The 20,343-nt window shown below is 47.3% G+C and overlaps 1 protein-coding gene across 1 annotated transcript in view; it reads left to right on the top strand.

Annotated features, from left to right (window-relative positions):
* The first annotated feature begins 8,342 nt into the window (after positions 1-8,342).
* Positions 8,343-20,343, top strand: part of ADAMTS18 (ADAM metallopeptidase with thrombospondin type 1 motif 18) — a 143,573-nt gene continuing 131,572 nt past the window's right edge. Inside the window, exons 1-6 of the mRNA XM_035716126.2 lie at positions 8,343-8,394; positions 8,892-9,115; positions 9,817-10,898; positions 11,230-11,335; positions 13,883-13,964; positions 13,997-14,322. Coding sequence (XP_035572019.2) covers positions 8,343-8,394; positions 8,892-9,115; positions 9,817-10,898; positions 11,230-11,335; positions 13,883-13,964; positions 13,997-14,322 — 1,872 coding nt within the window. The remainder of the gene's footprint in view (positions 8,395-8,891; positions 9,116-9,816; positions 10,899-11,229; positions 11,336-13,882; positions 13,965-13,996; positions 14,323-20,343) is intronic.

A 20,343-nucleotide genomic window follows, 5' to 3' on the forward strand; every position in this document is an offset into this window, starting at 1 on the left:
GGAGCATGGGGTGGGGGGAGTTTCAATTGTAATGATTTTCCTCCGTGTCATTTAGCAGTTTTCCAGGGCTTTTCATTATGGCAGCGCTGGGCCATTTGAGGTACTTGCTTTCTAATCAGCCCTGGATGCCTTCCAGTGAGCCTGGGCGGAAATTCACCGGGCACAGGGTTTAATTGGGGCCACCCACCATGGAAGCGCTTCCCCCCTTTGTCCGGAGAGATGGAAGCTCTTAACGTAATGCACATAAAAACGTCCAGTATTGCAGGGCAGGAGCAAGCGGGCTCTGATGTCCCGAGGCTGTTATTATGTCCCAGTTTAATGTTAGGTTTTCAAGGAGGCTCCATCCAATCACGGGGGATGCGAGAACTCTACAGAAAGAGAGCAATATAAAGTATTAGGTTGCAGTCTGAACACAACCCCTGATGTTTGGAACCTCTCTAAATAGATCCCAGACTGCTTTAAAAATAAGAAATACCCCCTCTCATCCCTTCTCCTATAATCCCTCTGGCACCTTGGATTCCTTAAATTAATTCGTTGCAAAAGCCGGTTGAGTTCCAATAATTGGTTTTAAATGATCTGCCTCTTGAAATTGTGCCTTGCAGTCTAGTGGAAACACCAGCCTCAAGCGCGGTGGGGCCAAGTCACTATGCAGCTTCTGGAAACAAATTGCCTGTGTAATGGGGTGCAGGCTCCATACAGCACTCCCAGCAGGATGGTGATTGTGTAACTAGGGAAGGCAGGGTGTCTACAAGGCCAGATCATGGTGGTGTTTTGGATGATGCAGATAAGTCAAGGGAGCTGTGACCTCTTTGCATGCTTAAAATTGGAAATGTTTAATTTGGATGTGACTGTGGCATCTGCAGGCTTCTTACTGGCTGTGCTTCCCAGATTAACACAGTCAGTGTCCTGGGAATAAAGATTATTCTTGCTCTGCCTGCCCCTACTGCAGAGGGTAGAGGGATGAAGGAAAAGAGAGAGAGAGAGAGGGAGAGAGAGAGAGTGTGTGTGTGTGTGTGTGTGTGTGTTTGTAACAAGGTGACTACTTATCAAGTGTTTAATCTGGCACTTAACCTGATGTTTAGGATGATCCATCTCCCCTTTCCCCCCATCCCTATGAGAAGGCACTGTTACTACTACCATCTTGGAGATGGTAAACTGAGGCTTTTAGTAGGGAGGAGACCAAGTTCATCCAGTTAGTGTCTCCGTCCTGCCTGTTTGACACTACTGCAGCCCTTCTGAAGCTTAATGAGCATCCAGTCACTTGGGGATCTCTATCTAATGCAGGTTTTGATTCAGGGCTGGGGGCGCCTGAGACTTTGCATATCTAATGAGCTCCCCAGTGATGTGGATGCTGCTGGTCTGGGGATCGCCCTCTGTGTGTGCAGGCTAAAGACAATGGTTGGGCCTCAACTGGCCGCACATCCCACTCACCTGGAGCCGGAAGCACCGACAATAGTCCTGATACTCCTCAAGACCCATTGACTCAGAATCTCGGCATTGGAGGGACCTGACCACTGGGCAGCCAGGCTGAGAGCATCAGCCAAAGTGGGGACTTGTATGGCTTCAACCACCAGGGCGAGCATCAAGGCACTTAGACTTATTAGAGCAACACACACAGGAAGGGAAGGAGGAAAAGACCACAGTGTGTTACTAGTGAAGGAGGGAATAAAAATGGACCATGCTGGTGGGAGGAGGTGATGTGGGAGGAGGGAACACAGCTGGAACTAGTTCCCAGGCAGGTGTGGGACCTGTTCTTCGCAGGAGGCCATAGGAGTGAGGTTCCCCAGGTGTTGCTGGCTGCCAAGGTGAAAGAAAGTGCCTGTCTCCGTGGTCTGGACCAGTTTCCTTCTGGGCAATGAAGGCTCCATTCAATGTCTTTCCAAATGTGTACATCTCAGTCCTGCCCTTGGTACTAGAAACAGAAAAGGCAGAGATGGCCAGGCCGTACTCTGCCCCGGGCAGCTGGGGAGACAGCTGTGGTTGAGCCAGAGCCATGGCCTCTATAGCACTTGTCTCATGGAGCCAACAAGCCTCCCCACCCCCTGCCAGCCGGGGTGATGTGGCAAGTCTGTCCTGGATGGGACCCCCCTCTTTAGTAGTCTGAAAGAGCACCGAATGCTGAGGACCTGAACTAAGATAATCGCCATGAGAACATGAGGGACTGCAATGAGGACAAAAGTGCCTGTAGCACTTTTTCAAAGATTTATTTATTGGGCCACCCGGGTAGCTCAGTTGGTGAAGCATCTGCCTTTGGCTCAGGTCATGATCCCAGAGTCCTGGGATTGAGCCCCGAGTCAGGCTCCCTGCTCAGTGGGGAGTCTGCTTCTCCCTCTTACTCTGTGCTCTCTCTTACTCTCTCTCAAGTAAGTAAATACAATATTAAAATTTATTTATTTATTTATTTATTTATTTATTTATTTGAGAGAGAGAGAGAGAGCATGAGTAGGAGTGGCAGAGGGAGAGGGAGAGAGAGTCTCAAGCAGACTCCATGGTTAGCATGGAGCCCAATGTGGGGCTCGACCTCACGACCCTGAGCTGAGACCAAGAATCAGATGCTCCACTGACTGCGCCACCCAGGTGCCCCATGAGCCTGTGGCATTTCTAAAGCAGGTTTGGTGACCAGCTGAGCCTCCATTCTCTCCCACATCCTGGGAGGCTCCCAAACTTCCCAGCTTGGAATTTGGGGCAAATGGTGGAGCTGGAGAATAACTGGTGGCTTTTGCTTGGTCTCTTGTTGAATTTAAGGTGACTCTGAAGTATCCAGTTAAACATGCCCCATAAATGGTTGGAAATGTGTGTGTCTAGAGCTGGGGACTGAGATTCAGGCTGGAATAACAGCTCAGGGAGTCCTAGCAATTCAGGTGGGATCTGAGGACACAAGGGCAAGAGATGATCTAATTATAAAAGGTAAGAGACAGGGATGCAAATCTGGGGAGCACCAATGTTTAAGGGGCACAAAAAGGGAAGGGAAATAATTGATTAGTAAAAATTAAGGAAAAAAAAAAAAACCCGGACATAGTAATGACCTGGAAGCTGAGGAGGTGAATGCTTTTTGAGACGGAAGCAGTGGTTATTAGTTTCAAATGCTACAATTTGGGGATCCCTGGGTGGCTCAGGGGTTTAGCGCCTGCCTTCGGCTCAGGGTATGATCCTGGAGTCCTGGGATCGAGTCCCACGTTGGGCTCCCTGCATGGAGCCTGCTTGTGTCTCTGCCTCTCTGTCTCTCATGAATAAATAAATAAAATCTTTAAAAACAAAACAAAACAAATAAATGCTACAACTATTTTAAAAAGATAAAGACTGCCAAGCGCTTTCCCTCTCTAGAACATTTTTAATGGTTCTCTCTGAGCGAAGGAGCAAGGTCTACATCTTTATATTTCTATTTATTTTTAAATAGCTTTATTCTCATTCCACAATTACAAAATTATCCTTTGGAGTCTGGCCACCTTGGGGACTGTTTTGGGGAACCTGGGACACAAGCGAGGGTAAGTGACTAAGAGCATGATGCATTTACCTTCAACTGCAGAGCCCAGCCTTTTGAAGGGCTTCTTGCGATAGCATGACACACGGGAAGGAGGCTGGGTAAATGCGGGAAATGATAAAATTGCTGATTTAGAGGGGCTTCTGGGGGGCTCAGTCAGTTAAGCGTCTGCCATGGGCTCAGGTCATGATCTCAGGGTCCTGGGATCCAGCCCCACATCGAGCACCCTACTCAGCTGGGGAGTCTGCTGCTCCCTCTGCCTCTCCTCCGGGCTCGTGCTCTCTCTCTCTCAAATAAGTAAAATCTTTTTAAAAAATTGGTGATTTAGAAATAGTAGCAGTACATAGCAGTAGGTGGGAAGAATCTTTGCTTCTAGTCAATTTCCCAATCCAAGTTAAGAAAAGGCCTAAAAGGAAATTGTACCCCAAGCTGGGCACCGTGAATGGTTGTGTCCTGCCTGGGGTTGAATTGAAATGAAATCCACCGGGTCCTAGGCTACTAAATCCTGTCCCCAAAAGTTGCCATTAGCCCAGAGGGGCTGCTCCTGTCCTAATTTGCATAGCTTCCAACTTTTGGCCACTCTGGTGTGCCTGCCTGTGCAGAATGGAGCACTGCTTTCTTTCTTTATTGAGGTATAATTGGCGTACAATATTATATTTGTTTCAGGTGTTATGACATAGCAATTCCACAGTTGTATACCTTAAGAAATGATCAACACAATAAGCCTAGTTACCATCTGTCATCTTACAAAACTTAATACAATATTTTTGACTCCAGACCTCACCTGTACCTTACATCCCCATGACTCTTTTATTTTTTTTTCTTTTTCTTTTTTTTTTCCCATGACTCTTTTATAACTGGAAGTTTGTACCTCATAATTCTCCTCACCCATTTTGCTTCCATCTGTCCCCCTGCCCTGTGGCAACCACCAATCTGTTTCTTTGAGTCTGGGTTTGGTTTGCTTTTGTATTTGAGACTGCACACATAAGTGAAATATGCAGTGTTTGACTTCCTGTCCAATTTATTTCACTTTGCATAATACCTTTAGGTCCATCCTTGGTGCGAATGGCAAGGTCTCATTTTTTTTTTTTTTTATGACCGAGTGGTATTCCATTGGATATGCTACACACCTTTATCCATTCATCTATTGATGGATAGCTTGTCCCTATATTGTGGCCATTGTAAATAATGCCACAGTGAACACAGGGGTATATGTATCTTTTTGATTTAGTGTTTTTGTTTTCTTCAGGGACATCACCCAGAAGTGGAATTGCTGGGTCATCTGGTCATTGTTCTGTGGGGGTGGGGGAAGGTGGGCAAGGGGACTGTTTTCTACTGTGGCTGTACGAGAGAACATCATTTCCTAATGCACACCTAGGCACTGTTTCTGGGAGCTGCAGCCCTGGAATCTGATGGGAAATATTAGGGGTTCCGTCTGGAGTTTGGATGAAGGGATATTCAGATGACACCACCTCTAAGCAAGCATTGAAGTGGAATGGCCACAGGAATAAGGTTCAAAGGAAGTTCAAGAAAGGGAGAAGAGCTACCATTTCTTGAGCCCTGGCGGTTCTGGGTTCTGCCTCAGATATTTTATATATGTTGCTCCTTTCAACCCTCATGAAAGCAAAAATAGGTGAAGGAAGGATTATCTTCTCGGCGTGAATGATTATGACCATATTAAGACTTTGTGTTCCAGGTCACAGAGCAAAAAAGAACTAGGACTGCTTTTGTTGAAATTGATGAAAACCCAACACAGATCAATGAAAAGGTGGAAAGAGAGTTGGAAAGAGGTGTCCTAACAGCTTAACAGGTAGTGATTTCAAGGATTAGAGAAGAAAGTCCAAGAATACTTGCCTCTGACTGGAGCCTGTTTATCTCCCTCTTTCCTATGCAAGGAGTTTCATTTTTGCAGAGCAGGGGGATGGCTGCTGACAAATCCAGGCTGCAATCACACATTATGACCACCTCCACTGGAAGATGGATTCGTTCTCCAAAATTGTGTAAACAGCAGGGAGCGATTCTAACAGGTCACGCTGGAGTCCAGATCCCGCCTCTTAGGTCAGTAGCTTTGGCCCCGTAAAAGTGCTATTATGTGTTTGGGCAAGTCCAAATCACAGATTAAACCAGAAAGAGGGGGATGGAAATGTTTAGAAGACAAAGTAGCCTCTCCCACCCCAAAAATCTAATCAAACAAGCAAAAAGTGCTTTCCACTCATCACTACAGCAAGGATCCAATCCCATGCCTGCCCTTTATTATTTCTATTATACTCTGATTCCTCCCCAGGTAAGTAGTGGCTCAAAGGCATCCCAGCAGCTCTAAACCCTGTTGACTCAGAAGTAGTGCTGGTGTTTAAGTGAGGGCGTAAGCACAGTGGGCCATGACTACCTGTTTGTGATACATTTAGTTACATCAGAAATAACCAGGTATTGGTTAAAAAATGTCTGAACTTCATCCCAGACCCACTGGAATACTGATAGGGATGCCCAAGAGTGGTTCTGACAACGCCCCAGGGGACTGTGGTTGGTAGTATCTTCCAATCCCGGCCGTCTCATCTGGAGGGAGGACTCGCTGGTCTTAGAAGGGTGCTCTTGGGAATCACTGGGACAGACGTCCGAGCCTGCACGTGCTGAGATCCTGGTGGTGGGGAATGAAGACAGGTCACACAGACAAGAGTCATTTCCCTTTTTTAGCCTGATTTTTTCCCAAAGCTTTTGCAAAGTCTCTATTCCACTCTTCCACTGTGCAGGGAGCTCAGAACTTGGCCCAAGTCCCTTTGTGGAAATGAGTAGGCTAGTTCCAATACAGCCTCCTGAGCCTCGGGCAAACAAACTACTTTTAATAGCAGGTCTTGGGAAAGCACTAAAGATAGAACAGGGGAGCAGCATGCGTAGCCAGCGCGGGATCAATAGAGGCAAGTGGAGTGGAGGAGCCTCATCGCACAGGTCAGTTAGGACACGTACAGGTTGTAAAGCAAAGAAATCAAGGTCCATGTCCTAAGAGGGGCAATGAAAGACTGAAATGTAATGCTAGAGGGGAGAACGGTTGACAACTCCTAAATGGTGCTTGATGACAAACTATTTCCAAAGCTAGTTGTTAGCCTAAGAGGTTCTGCTTCCTATATTGTCACTGACAGATGAAAAACAAAACGTGCTGCATGTCACTTGTTTGAATTTTATTCTTTGTGTGGCACACACCTTGGCTTTCTGGATGGTTATCTCTAAAGAAAATGGAAAAAATTTGTACCTGCCATTCTTTTTTTTCTCTCTCTCTTTTTTTTTTATTTAAGAGAGAGGAAGAGAAAGAATCTTAGCAGACTCCACAGCCAGTGTGGAGTTCCATGTAGGGCTTGATCTTATGACCGTGAGATCATGACCTGAGCGAAAATCAAGAGTCAGATGCTTAACTGACTGAACCATCCAGGTGCCCCAGAACTCATTCTCTTTGGACATGAAAATACTTTCTACAGGAAGCTATTCAGTAAAACCAGAGGAACTATTCAGTGCAGCTTTAAAATGCCAGAGGACAGTGTCCCTCTGCTCTCTCCATGGAAAGGGGGAGGAGAAACAAAGGGGTTGGCTGAGACAGAGAAGTCAGTAGTGGTGGGAGAAGGGGTAAATGTTCTTACTGTCCATGAAAGAGACACTTGCATCCTCCTGAAGCAGAGACCAAGGGAAAATTGGATAAATTACAGGGATTGCCATTTTTTCTTACTCTGGCCACAAAAAGGTACATGGCTTAAGGTGTATTCTTTTGAAAAAAGGTTAAACTTATGTCCATGAAGAAAGAAGAAAAACCAATGCCTACAATCATATCATTGATATTAAAAAAGGGATAAAAGGGGGAAAGTCAAAAAAAAAAAAGGGGGAAAGTCTTTAAATACTTAAGGGTGAAACCCTGTGATCCCTCCATCTCTAACTTTCTCACCATTTCCTTCCTTCCTCTCTCTCTCTTTTCCTTCTTGAAAATATTTACTGAATGTCTGCTGTGTGCCAGTCTCTGGGCTATCTTCCACAGAATACACAACCACCGATTTTTTTTTCTTTTCCCCTTTAGGTTTATGTGATGAACTGAATATTTGTGCTCATGCCCCCGGATGGTATCTGGAGAAGGAACCTTTGAGAGGTGATTAGGCCATGATGATTGAGTCAGTGCCCTTACAAAAGAGATGGAAGAGAGTTCCCCCGCTGTTTCCATCATGTGAGGACACAGCAAAAAGAAGACACTCTGTGAACCAGGAAGCAGCCTCTCCCAGACATCAAATCTTCCAGCACCTTGATCTCAGACTTCCCAGCCTCCAGAACTGTGAGAAATAAATGTGTGTGGTTCATTTTATTTTTTTAAATGTATTTATTTATTTATTTATTTGAGAGAAAGCTCCAGAGACAGCACAAGTGAGGTGGGGGTGCAGGGGAAGAGGGAGAAGCAGACTCCACGCTGAGCAGGGAGCCCAACCCGGCAAGGTTCAATCCCAGGACCCTGAGAGCATGACTTGAGCTGAAGGCAGATGCCTAACCGAATGATCCACTCAGGTGCCCCAATGTTTGCTGTTTACATCAGCACTGCTATAGTGTTCTCTCATAGCAACCCAAGCAGACTGAGACAGATGACTATGAACGTTCAATATTCATTATAGTGCCTTACATTCATGGTTTTAAAATCAGCTAAAACTTGTATTTCCAAATAACTTAGAGATGAATGCCGCATTGGAAGGGCTGGACCTTGCGCTCCTGACTCTCTGTCACCATCTAGAGGCAATTTATACATATTGCAGGGCTAGTTCTGAGAATATTGAAAATATACAATCATCTCAGAAGTTGGGGATGGTTTTACAGTGTTTATATATTGACCCTACAGAAGAAAATGGACCTAGTCATCTGCAAATGGATGGAATTGGAAGTTACGATCTCTCCAGGTATGAGTAGGTGAGAAATGGATTTTGGTTTCTGTACCACACCACTGGAGGGTGGGGAATCTACGAAGTGCAAAGGTTTAGTAGAGTGTGGGAGAACAGCTGGAAAACCAGGGGAGGGCAATAAGCCTCTCACATCAGGTTCAAGGCCTTCACTCCTTTGGTGTCCAGTTCTTTACTGAGATCACATAAAGCAGCGAAGTCACCTGTATTAGAAGCACCCACAGGGGCTTGCTACAGATGCATATCTGGGCCCTGCACCAAAATCTACTGAATCAGAATTTCCTTGGTGCACGGCCCAGGAATCTGCATAGTAAGCCAGCTCCACCATCAAAGGTGACTTTGATGCACCTTACAATTTGACATCGGATGTATGAAGTACCAGAAATACAGTGTATCCTCTGTTCTCGCTTCTAAAGCCCCCATATAAAGTGTTCAGAAAAATACAGCCAATCCTTGAGCCATCCTTCTGATACATCATGTTTATTCCTGTTTCACAGATTATAAAGTGGAGGCCACTGGAGCTGAAAGAGATTATGTTGGGAAGCCCCCCTGGTTTGTTCAACCTGGATTTCCTCACTGTGCGGCCTTTCCCCTCGCAGGAGTGCTCCACTTGGGCAGCCCGGACGTTACCCTGTCACTGCTGCATCCAGAGAAACCGATGATGCGCCCTGAGCTGTCACCCAGACTAAGCTATGACGAGGACCTCATCTCAACCACGTCGGTACTCTTAGGGCTGGCGCAGGGTACACGTTCCCTTCTCCTGCTACCATCCTGGTCCAGGATGCCGTCATTATTCACCCTGATTCTAGCACATTTGCTTACTTGCTCTCCTCTGGCCCGACCTCAGCACCACCCGTCCCTATCCACACATGATCTGAGACTTTGTACTAGAGATAGTGCTGTCCTCCACGCACACACACGCTCTCTCCCAGCTTAAATTCAATAGGATTTGTAGGCCAGCTTCCTCTGGCCTACAGAGTCCCGTTGGCTTGGCCATGTGCTTTCTGCCCCTCCCTCTGGCCGGTAACTCACCCTCCAGGGCCAGCACTTTTTGTGCAGGAAGACCTTCACTTAGGTGGCCACCCGCCTTCCCTTGTACCACAGGCACACCCTCTTTGGTCTTATGTGCGATGTCAGCTCTGAAGAGACACCTTACATACACACTCATCCCCGCCGCAGCTAAAGTAGATGCAGCTGTACTCTAAGTTAGGAAGGAGCCACTTCTCTTCCCTTGTGGAACTTGTGATTATTTGGGTTCTAGCGCTGAGTTATCCGACGAGTCTTCCCCCCTGGCCTTGGAGACTGTGTCTTCGTTCACCCCTGCCAACAGCAGGGATGCAAAGATCGAGTTAAATGTATTGAGTCCAGGAAGAGGCACGCGCGGCAGGTGAGACGCACGCCCACCGTCCACGGTGACGGCAGCGCTGTTTGCCGCTGCGGCTGAGCTGTGAGTTGCGGTGTTCGGGGCCAGGACTCGGTCTCGGGAAGGTGGAGGCGTGGTCCCAGGGAGGGGAGAGCCCGGCAGCCGCGAGGCCACCGCCACCAGCGCGCCTTGCCCTGCAGGCAGCGACGCGGCTGGCGGTCCAGCCCTGCAGGCTGCCCGGGGCGGGGGGGGGGGGGGCGGCTACTGGGTTCCTGGGGTGTAGCTGGGCTCTCTGCAGCCGGGCCGAGCCCACTGTCCTAGTCTTTGTCGAGGGGTTGATTGCTCCCCGCCTTGCCATGACAGGGCCTGAGGTAAAGGAGCTGAAGCGGGGAGGGGGTCGCACCTGGCGCTCGGGAGGCGCCCCAAGGCTGGGCACCCCGGCCCGGCCCGGAGCGGTGTGCGGCGGCCAGAGCAGCCGCGCCGCGTACCTGCGCCCGCCCCCCGCCCCCCTGCCCTGCCCGCCTGGCGCCGGGATTACGTGTTCCGAGCCCGACCCGGGGCGCTCCCCGCCCTCCCCCGCCCTCCCTCCCCCCGCCTCCCCCCGCCGAGCGCGAGCGGGGATCCCACGCCCTTGCACCAGCCCGGGGGCTCGGACGGGCCCGGGAGCCGCTGGTCGCCAATCACCGTGCGGGGGAGAGGCGGGCGCTCGGCTCGGCTCGGCGCGCTGGGGAGCCAGCTGGCGCGGCCCTCCCCGGGAGCCTCAGACGCTCGCGCGGACAGACAGACGCACGGGCGGGCGGCGGGCGGCGGGCGCGGACACAGCCCCGGCCGTCTGCGCTCGGAGCGCGGGAGCCCCGCGTGGCCCCGGGAGGGCGGGCGCCGCGGCGGGGAGGGCGCGCGGGCGGCCGCGGGAGGGCAGCGGCGGCGGCTCCCACCTGGCGCCGCACCTGGAGCGCCGCGCGCCGGGCCGGCGGGGAGAATGCGCGCCGCCCGTGCGCTCCGCCCGCCGCCTCCGGCCGCCCGCAGCCGCCGCGCCCGCACCTGACCATGGAGTGCGCCCTCCTGCTCGCGTGCGCGCTCCCCGCCGCCCGCTCGGGCCGGCCGGGGGGTCCCGCGGGGCTGCGGCGCGTGGCCAAGGCAGGTGCCGCCGGGGGCGCGCCGCGGGGGGGGCGGGGGGGCGGGGGCGCCCGGCGCCGGCCCCGGCCCCGGCCCCGCGCGCCGCTCACGCGGGGTCCCGTCTTGTCTTGCAGGCGCTCCAGCTCTGCTGCCTCTGCTGTGCGTCGGTCGCCGCAGCCCTCGCGGGTGACAGCAGCGGCGGCGGCGGCCTGGACGTCGGTGCGTATCTGCTCCCCACCCCAGAAGGGCCTTTCCGGGCACTCGCCCCTTCCCCCCCCGCCCCCCGCCCCAGAGACAGAAAAGTAGGGGGGCGCGCTCCACCTCCACCTCCACCTCCACCTCCACCCCCACCCCAGCCTGGCAGGTGTGCGCGCGTCCCGGAGTGAGTTCCAGTCGGCGGGTGGCTGCTGGGGATGTGGCAAGGACTCTCTGAACTTATCAAAAGAATCAATGCCGCAAGCTGTAAGTCCCATAAATGAGAAAACAGCACTTTCCTTCGTTCACAGATGGCTTGTTTTTTTGAAAAAAAAAAAAAAAAAAAAAAGGAAAAAACCTCACTGCGGTGAGAAATTAGGAAGTGGACGAGGTGGTTGATATCAAAAGGCACCTCCCTGGTTCCTTTCCTCTTCTGGGAAACTAATTCTTGGTGGGCCCTCCCCCTCCCCCCATCTTTCCTTCTCACTCTCCTGTCCGCTTGTGCTCCTCATCTTCCTTCCCTTGTCCCCTGCCCTTGTGTCAGGGATTCCCCGAAACTGTATTAGAAGAAAGCAGGTAGCTGGAGATCTCTGGGACCTTTATATCTTCTGAGGTTCCCAACTGCAAATCTCCAGAACACCCTGCACCTCTATCACACGCTAACTTCTTGGGGCCCCCAATGGAAAATCCTTGTTGCCATTGTCCCACCAGCTTCAGGGGAACAGCTGATCCAGGCGTCTAGCAAGACCTTGACATCCAACTCAGATCCTAGAATTTTTAAGCCTTGCAGGGTTATCTCCTATTGGGGCGGTGGGGGGGGGGGTGTTGGGCAATGGCAGGGTCATGGAGGAAGGACTGGGAAGATGTGGGTGAGCGAGGGGACAGGAGAGAGCTAGGAATTAACTCTTGAGAAATTCACTTTTTCTCCAATCAGGGATGCTGGCTGCAGTTTTTAAAACAACCCCCCATTGTTCTGCACGCATATAGTTCCCTCTGTTGCAGCCGCCACCTGTAAGGATCTCATCCTTGGTGAGCCCCTGAGCTGACTGGTTAGATCACTCTCTATGGGAGGCTCTGACTGCCTCCCTTTCTGGTGAGGACTGGAATATTACCATCCACCTGCTCATTCTCTGCTTGGAAACAAACCAGTAGCTGTTTCTGGGGCTTGACTTTTAGTTTTTGTAGGAATTACTGTCACGGAGCTCACTGCATGGGGGCTTTGTGGGCTGATTGCCTGGAAGGCCGGCTGGATAAGGCTATCCCATGGCCTCCTAAGTAGAAGCAGGCAGAGCTTCAGGTGGGTTTGGACTAGGAGGTATACGGAACATCTTCTTGCCGAGACTGGAGCACGTGCAGGCAGGGTTTTCCCACTTAGGTTTTTGTATGGGGAGGAAGGAGGTGGTTTTTGGCTAAGAAAGAGTTGCATTTAACCAAGAGTCGCATACCTGTAAAGCAACAGATTTTCAAAAGAGAAATGGTGTGTGGCCTGCTCATTTTTTTTTTAAGGTTAAGAGAGGAGAAGTTTTCCAGTTGTTTTTTTTACCATGTGTGTCAGTTAGATAGTATTTCTAGTTAAAGGAGTCAGAAAATGGGAGAAGCGAGACATAAAGTACATTGTGAGAATGAAAGTTGCTCAAGCAGTAAGAGTCACAGATGGTTCATACTGAAGAAAGCAGTTGAAAATTATGATCCTGATGGGATATTTTTTTTTTCCCCAAACGTAGGCTCAATTAGAATCTCACTCATTGATCCCTGTTAGCTACAGGGCTTCTGTTCATTCTTGGGCTTTTCTTATTTGGTTGTTGACTATTTTGGGAAAAAGGGAAATTCCTCTTTCTTTTCCTCCTCCAGTAACCAAGGACCCAAGTGACTCAAACATGCCTCTTAGTTATTCGGAATCTTTCTAAACACTTTCCAAATTAGTTTCCCATTCTGTGCCTAGAAAGTGGAAACGCAGAGTGTGTTTGAACACGCGGAAGGCATACTCCAGATCATTTTTTGATGATACTTTTCAGTTTCAACATTTTGTGATAGAAAACAGTGTGCCGGCTTCAATTTTCCAGCAGCAAATAGTTGTGTGTGTGTGTGTTTTTTTTTTAAGCTCCTCCTCTTGAGAACAAGCAGCAATTAGTGCTGCTCTAGAGAGCAGTGGGGAAAGTATTTTTAAACATGCCTTTCCAGGTGTCCCCTGACTGACACTCCCCCACCAACATGTCTGAGCAATTTTAAACATCAGACTCTATAGGAAAGTTCTGACAATTTTGAGACATTTTTATGCATCCACTATATTTTATGTTTACAATGAAAGGGGATTGTCCCTGTGAAAGCTCAGAGTAAAATGTTCAGAGCGCTACAAGTGCTGGGGTTTTATTATCATATATACTTAATATCGGAAATATGAAACCGCTGGTACTTGCTCCTTATCTGGGATGTCATCTCAAGTTACTCAGCATTGTGTTATCATTTGAAATTTAAACTCGGCCTCCCCAAATGCTCCCAATTCAGTTGAAGCACGAAGATATTAATCTCCTTGAGGAAAAAAAAAAAAACTGTTCTTTTCTCTACTCTTGTGGTTTTGCAGATATTTTGTCTCCAAATATCACTTTTTATGTATGGATGGCTCTGACTCACATACTAAGTCCATCTGTCTCCCTCCAGACCATGAGAGAAAGTTGTGGCATTTTCCACAAACATTCTTGAGATTCATGAAGATTGTGCTTGACTTTTAGTTTTTGTAGGAATTACTGTCACGGCGCACATTGCAAAGGCCACAGCGTTCCCTTCATGAGCTGCTCTGAATTGCTGTTAATCTAGGTGCGTGGCGATAGGAACAAAGACACCTGCGAGCCGTACGCTGCGCTTTGCCAGCCCATTGGAAAAGTGACCCTTCGGCACTGTGAGTTCTGGGTGCTGACAGCTAAACCTTTCCCGTTGCAGATTACGTCTTTGTCACGCCAGTAGAAGTGGACTCGGGCGGGTCATATATTTCACACGACATTTTGCACAACGGCAGGAAAAAGCGATCGGCGCAGAGTGCCAGCAGCTCCCTGCATTACCGATTTTCAGCATTTGGACAGGAGCTACATTTAGAACTTAAGCCCTCGGCGATTTTGAGCAGTCACTTTATTGTCCAGGTACTTGGAAAAGATGGTGCTTCAGAGACTCGGGAACCCACAGTGCAGCGATGTTTCTATCAGGGATTTATCAGAAATGACAGCTCCTCCTCCGTCGCTGTGTCTACCTGTGCTGGCTTGGTAAGTACCCCACCCTCTGGGTCGACTCCCTCTTTTCGTGTGTTTTGTGTAACTTGAATGAACAGATGTCTGCAATATTAAGTGTTCTTCCAGCCAACTCGACACATTCACACTGTCAGCTTTGATACTTATAATATTCTCAATTGAATTAATCTAATCTGCTCCCAGAAAAAGAAAATATAATAGAACTTTAATTACCATTTAGAGCATTCTTTTGATGTTTAATGGTCTGGGCCTCTTTATTCTCCATGTTTGAGACGATCCCCAAGGAAATTAATTTGATGGATGCCATTCGCTTTGTAAAGTCTTGGGAGACCCAGGCATTATATAAATCTAACAAGCCGCATGCCTCTACATTGCTTTGAAATGGGAAAACTGTATTTCAATGCAAAGTTGTGTTCAGCAGCCCCGGGAAGCCCAACCTTCACTGTAGAAGGGAGGCCTTTTGTTTTCTTTTAACTAATCTTTTCGTGTCCTGCTCACATAAGACATCCTTTTAGAATGTGGTATGGGGTGCTTGAGGGCTGGCAGGATTGCATGTGGCATCCAGGGATGCAGAGCACTTAAAGTATCTGGGACAAGTGTTATTTCCTCTCTGTGTAATCTTCAGCAGTTGTGCTCTAGGCCAAGGATATTGGAGTAAAGGATACTTGTTTCAGGATTCAGTCAAATCTGTGAGGCAGTAAATGGGTTCTGGGTTCGCATTGCAATTGAGAAGTGTCTTGAACTGACATCAGAGTCTGTGTCTGTTGAGACGCATCGTGGTCGTGCTCTGGAATGGCTGGAAGAAGAAAGTGAGAAAGCCCGTTTGAGGATGTAGTTAGTAATGCACACAGCACAGCAGGACACAGAGCAAGAGGGGTTGAAGTAGGTGCTGGTGAATGAAAACCCCCATGTCCTTCGCTAGTCAAAACTTTATTATTTAACTTCTTTTTCACATCGTGGCCTGAACTTTAGCAAACACCTCTCATCGCGGAGTTTTGATACTCTTTGGTATACTCTTTGAAGCATAGAGCAAAGCGAGGATTTAACAATTTCCAACTAAGCTTGATCTATTTAAATGATCAATAAGACTTACTAATGACCTATATATTCTAACATGATTGCGTGCGTGCGCTCGCACACACACGAATCCTGGGATTTCTTGTTTAGCTTGAATGTGATGAGTCTTCTCATTTCTGAGCATTCTCCATATTTCCCCCTCTCCTATCTGTTCCAGTATCCTAACATTTTCAGGAGGTTAGGCCTCTCACCATAGCAGCGTAAACTATCCCATTCCACATAACATAGTGGTTAAGAGTAGACTGTCCAGGACACCAGCACTCACTGGTAGGACCTTGGGCAAAGTACTAACCTCTATGTGTCTTAGTGTCTTCATCTCTAAAATGGAATAACAAGAAGGTTTACATCATAGGGCTGTGGGGATTAAATGACTTCTTCCTAGGAAAATGCCTTAGCAGTTCCTGGCAGAGAATCATTGCCCTATAGCTATTCTAGTTCCAGCAAAACGTAGTTAGCCACCTCGTATTTAGCTCTCTTGGAATTCCAATCTCTGTGAATGATAGGAAATCTGATTAGTTGTCTCCTATTAATAGATATCTGGTTATTTCTCTAAGTTGGAGATTTACAGGGAGCAAATGATCACTAAACACATAGGAAATTAAAAATTTTCCATTGTGATGTAAAAATTGGGATGGATGTGAAAGAATTGACAACTACGTCTGCCTGTGTCTGAGGCTGAGGTGAATTGGAATCATGAAATTCAAATTCTGTCTCCACTGCTCAACAAACCAGCTGCACGTACTTAGTTAAATAACTTTACTTCTCTAGGTCTCAATTTCCTCTCCTGAATCACGTAAAATGATTTCTCAGGCCAGTGCCACTCTAGGCATCTGACTCTAATTTGTTGACCCTGGCCAGATCCACTTGCTATGGGGTAGAGTGAGAATCACGCTTGTCCTCGGTGCATTACCCACCTCTCCATGACCCTGCCAAACAACTGTGAAACATAAGCACATACACCCACACTCAATTTAAAAAAAAAAAAAAAAAGAAAAAAAAACATGCAAGAGAATAGAAACACAACTGAGAAACTGAGAAACTGGATGCCACTCTGAATACTTTATGTAACCTTGTGTTGAAGTATAATGTATACAGAAAAGTGCAAAAGTATATACAGAAAAATACAAAAACCATAGAGTGCAGCCTAATGAATTTACACAATGTTTACACCCGTGTAACCACCACCAAGATGAAACATTACCAGTGTCCCAAAAGGCCCAGCTGTGTCCCCTCCCCAGTCACTTGCCTCCAGAGGTAATCACTATCCTAACTTCTAATTTAGCTTAACTTTGCCTTTTTTACTTATTTCACATAAGTAAAATTATACAGTATTCCTTCCTACGACTATTTCACAATGTTTCCATTTAATTGTTGATGGGCATTTAAGTTGTCCCTGCTGTGGGCTGTCGTGGAGTACTGCTGAGCATTCTTATATATGCCTCTTCGTGAGCAGATGGACACATTCTTTTGAGTTGTTGGTCCTGGTTGTACTAATTGCACTGCCATCAGAGTGTATGGGAATTCCAGTCACTCCACATCCTCACCAACACTTACTATTGTCTGTGTTTTCCATTTTTGCTACTGAATCGATGCGCGTGACGTGGTACCAAGTTATATGGGTTTAGTTTGTGTTGTCTTAATGGTTGCTGAAGTTGAGTTCTAATTCTTATGCGGATCGGCCATTTGTATATTCTCTTTTGTGATCTATCCATATCGTATGGACAGATAGTATAAATGTTTCCAGCCTACACCGTGGTGTTTTTTCCTTTTCTCTGTAAATAGAAAAAGAGAGTTCTGAGCAAAAACACTGCTTTGCTGGCTTAGTATCTCTCTTATTATGGCTCTGAATCTCCAACAATGCATTGATCTGCTTGTGAAACACTAGCAAATAGCAGTAGTGAACACTGTGAAATCATGTGAGCTCAGGCAGGGGACACTTCACGAGGAACATTGAGAGATGGTGATGGAGAGCAATAATCATGGTGGGAGGAACATTTCTTCATCCTTCTAGCCACCTGGAACACATTGAAATCGCCTTGCTTCTTTGGCCAAACAAAGGGTTCATACCTTTGCTAAAGTTAATTAACAACTACTGTGACAGATTCAGAACAGTGAATGATTTTTAAGAGTTCAGGAGAGGGACAGACCTCTAAATGCTTCGTGGAGAGACGACTCAGGAGACAAGCAACTCTTCTTGCCTTGATACAGAAGCTGACAGGAGGTGAAAGGGACTGATAGGTAGAGCCTCTTCCACATGAAGTCTCTACATCAGGTTTTCTGCAATGGTGGAGGTGGATGGCTGGCATCAGAATGCCTTTAGTGCATTCTATAATACAGCAACCTCCTGGAAAGCATGCAGTGTGTAAAAGGACAGTAGGTCACCATTCAATAATAGAGTACCAAGGGGAAAACTAACTATGATCCTGATTGCCAAGGAAGCCCCAGGAGAGAATGAGAAAGCATGGGAGGACTATAATAGTAAAATATATGCGTCAGTACATGCATGCCTACCTGTATATGTACGTATCCAGTGAGGATTTCTCCTGCAGAGAATTTTCCTCAATAATTCAGAATTAAACTGTGCTTAAAATATTTTCTTAAAATACACTCCCTTCCCCACAACTGACAGGGTTCAGTTTATTCAGGAGTTGAGCAGGTATTTACTTAGGATAATGGAAAAAACAGAAGATGCAAACTTCCCTGAGTGAGTCCTGCCCACCGTGATGTCCAGGCAGGATTATTTTAAAAATTTTTGAATGCCTTTACACAGGAGCACGTGCCCTCCAGCTCACCATTGCCCCTACATCTGACTGCCTTGCACTATGGGAAGGTATCTGGGTTTGCAGCCTTTGTTGCAGAATCTTGGCGTCACAATTAATCTAATCACCATCTGCCATCCCTTCTACCTTATCCAGCCTCTCCTTGGCTACCACAGTGAGGAGAATGGGATGACATCCAGGAAGCCCTCACCGTTGTTGGGAGACTCTTCTTGATGTTGAACTACAACCTACCTTCTCATGACTTTCACCTGTATTTCTTAATTCTGTCTTCTGAGAGGATAGAACGGACTTGTGTCTATCTTCCTACAGACTGAGAGATCCAAAAGGCCTTTCTGCTCAAAAATCTTTCACCCTAGAGCTCTTTTTTATTAGGACAGTGTTTTTCAGAGTGCTGGATCAGCTGCCTTAACTTTGCCTGAGGTGTTGAAAATGTGAATTTCTTAACCCACAGCAGAAGGTCAAAGAGGCTAAGGTCAGGAATGTGTTTTTAATTCTCCAAATGGTTCCTAACGCATACTAACGTTGAAGAACCATTGGATCGAGACAATGAACATATACACAAATTGTGTTAATAATTGCTGCCTGAAGAAAATGCTATTGGTTTGACCCCATTTCTGAAACTTAATGGAAATGTCCTGTTTTAAGAGCTGACTGGAAAGACACATTGAGTAACTACTTTATTCAACAACTATTGATGAGCTTCCATTCAGGGCACAGTGGATAAAGTTGCAAACAAGTTGGATGCCATAATCGAGTTTATAGAAAAAGTTCATGGAGTAAAATTTTAAAAATGGGAGGAAGCATAGTCAAGCTTAGTGCTAAGGCTACCTCTTAGAGCTTTACCATGCACATTAGCATATTAACAACTTAGAAATGCCCTACATTACAGACCTTTGTTTAAACCTAGAACTTTCATAACTTTGGTCATGGAAGCTTTTTTTTTTTCCCCAAGTAGTGTCTCTTTACAGTCTGGTAGTGACAGGAAAATCAAAGCAATGATTCCCAAAAAAAGATAGTTCTGTATTGATTTCTAACTAGTGAGAGATGCTCCAGGGATAAAAGGATTTCATGACCATATAAGTGGTTTCATGGCCATGTATTCCCATAGAGTGAGGAAAACGTGAGGTTTACATGCAATTAGACAGTCTTCTGTGTGACACATTTCACACCTTTTAATATGCTAATGTGTATTGTGAAGCTCTAAGAGGTGGAATTGTATACTAATTGGACTACTCCCCTCTCTTTAAGGCATGCTTTCATCAACAACTTGTCCAGGTTTCTGCATAAACCGTAAAAGAGCAATTGCTAGATCTACGATTAACTGGACTTTATTGGGACCTGATAAACCTGATTACCAGGTGCTCCTGTCAGGGAAATGCACCCCTTGCTTAATAAACTCTGACACCAAGCTCCATTCACAATGTGAAGAGCAAGCGACCAAGCATGCAGAAACTGCCACCGTCTTGCTTTCCTGCCCAGGTCTGTACTAAGGGTACTTGGTCCTTTACCTTTGATGAATAACCTCAGCAAATGCCCAGTGGGCAAGAGTGGAGGAGTGCTCTGAGGGCATCTTCTGTCTTCTCTGATCAGGCCCCAGCCTCAGCACTGTGTCAGGGCCTCAGTGGAAACTGTGCCATGATCAAGGCTGCAGGAGATCCCTCCAGCCTCCCTTCCTGACACACCAACCTAATTTTGTCTTTTAGTTTTTCTTTCGTTTCTTTTTTCTTTGTCCCCAACAATTAAACTATAAGTGGTGTTTCTCCTGCATGGCTGGCTGCCCCAGTGTCCTCATGTCTTTCTTAGTGGTAGCCTCTTTAGACCGTGACTGCGGGGACCCATCCTCTGGAGAGCCTGGGTCCCTGCGAGGAGCTTTGGAAACAGTTGGGTTTCAATAGGCGGTAGGGAAGCTTTGATCTCTCCTTTTCAGAAGTATTTTATGACTCAGAAGGCTCAGCCATTGAGTTGTCTGCTGCTGGCCACTGCCTGCCCAGCAGCCTTTAGAAAGCTGGTTTCCATTCATAAAAGGGTTGAAGTTAAATGACCTTAGTCCAGACAGGCAGAAAGAGACTGGGCTCTCGTGCTTTGTGGGGCCTCGTTAGCCAGGCAGGGGTTTGCTGAATCACATACACCCCCTTGTAACTTTACAGATCCTTGAGAGGATCATGTGAAATTAAGGATT

The sequence above is a fragment of the Canis lupus genome, chromosome 5 (assembly GCF_003254725.2).
Source record: "Canis lupus dingo isolate Sandy chromosome 5, ASM325472v2, whole genome shotgun sequence".
Lineage (NCBI taxonomy): Eukaryota > Metazoa > Chordata > Mammalia > Carnivora > Canidae > Canis > Canis lupus.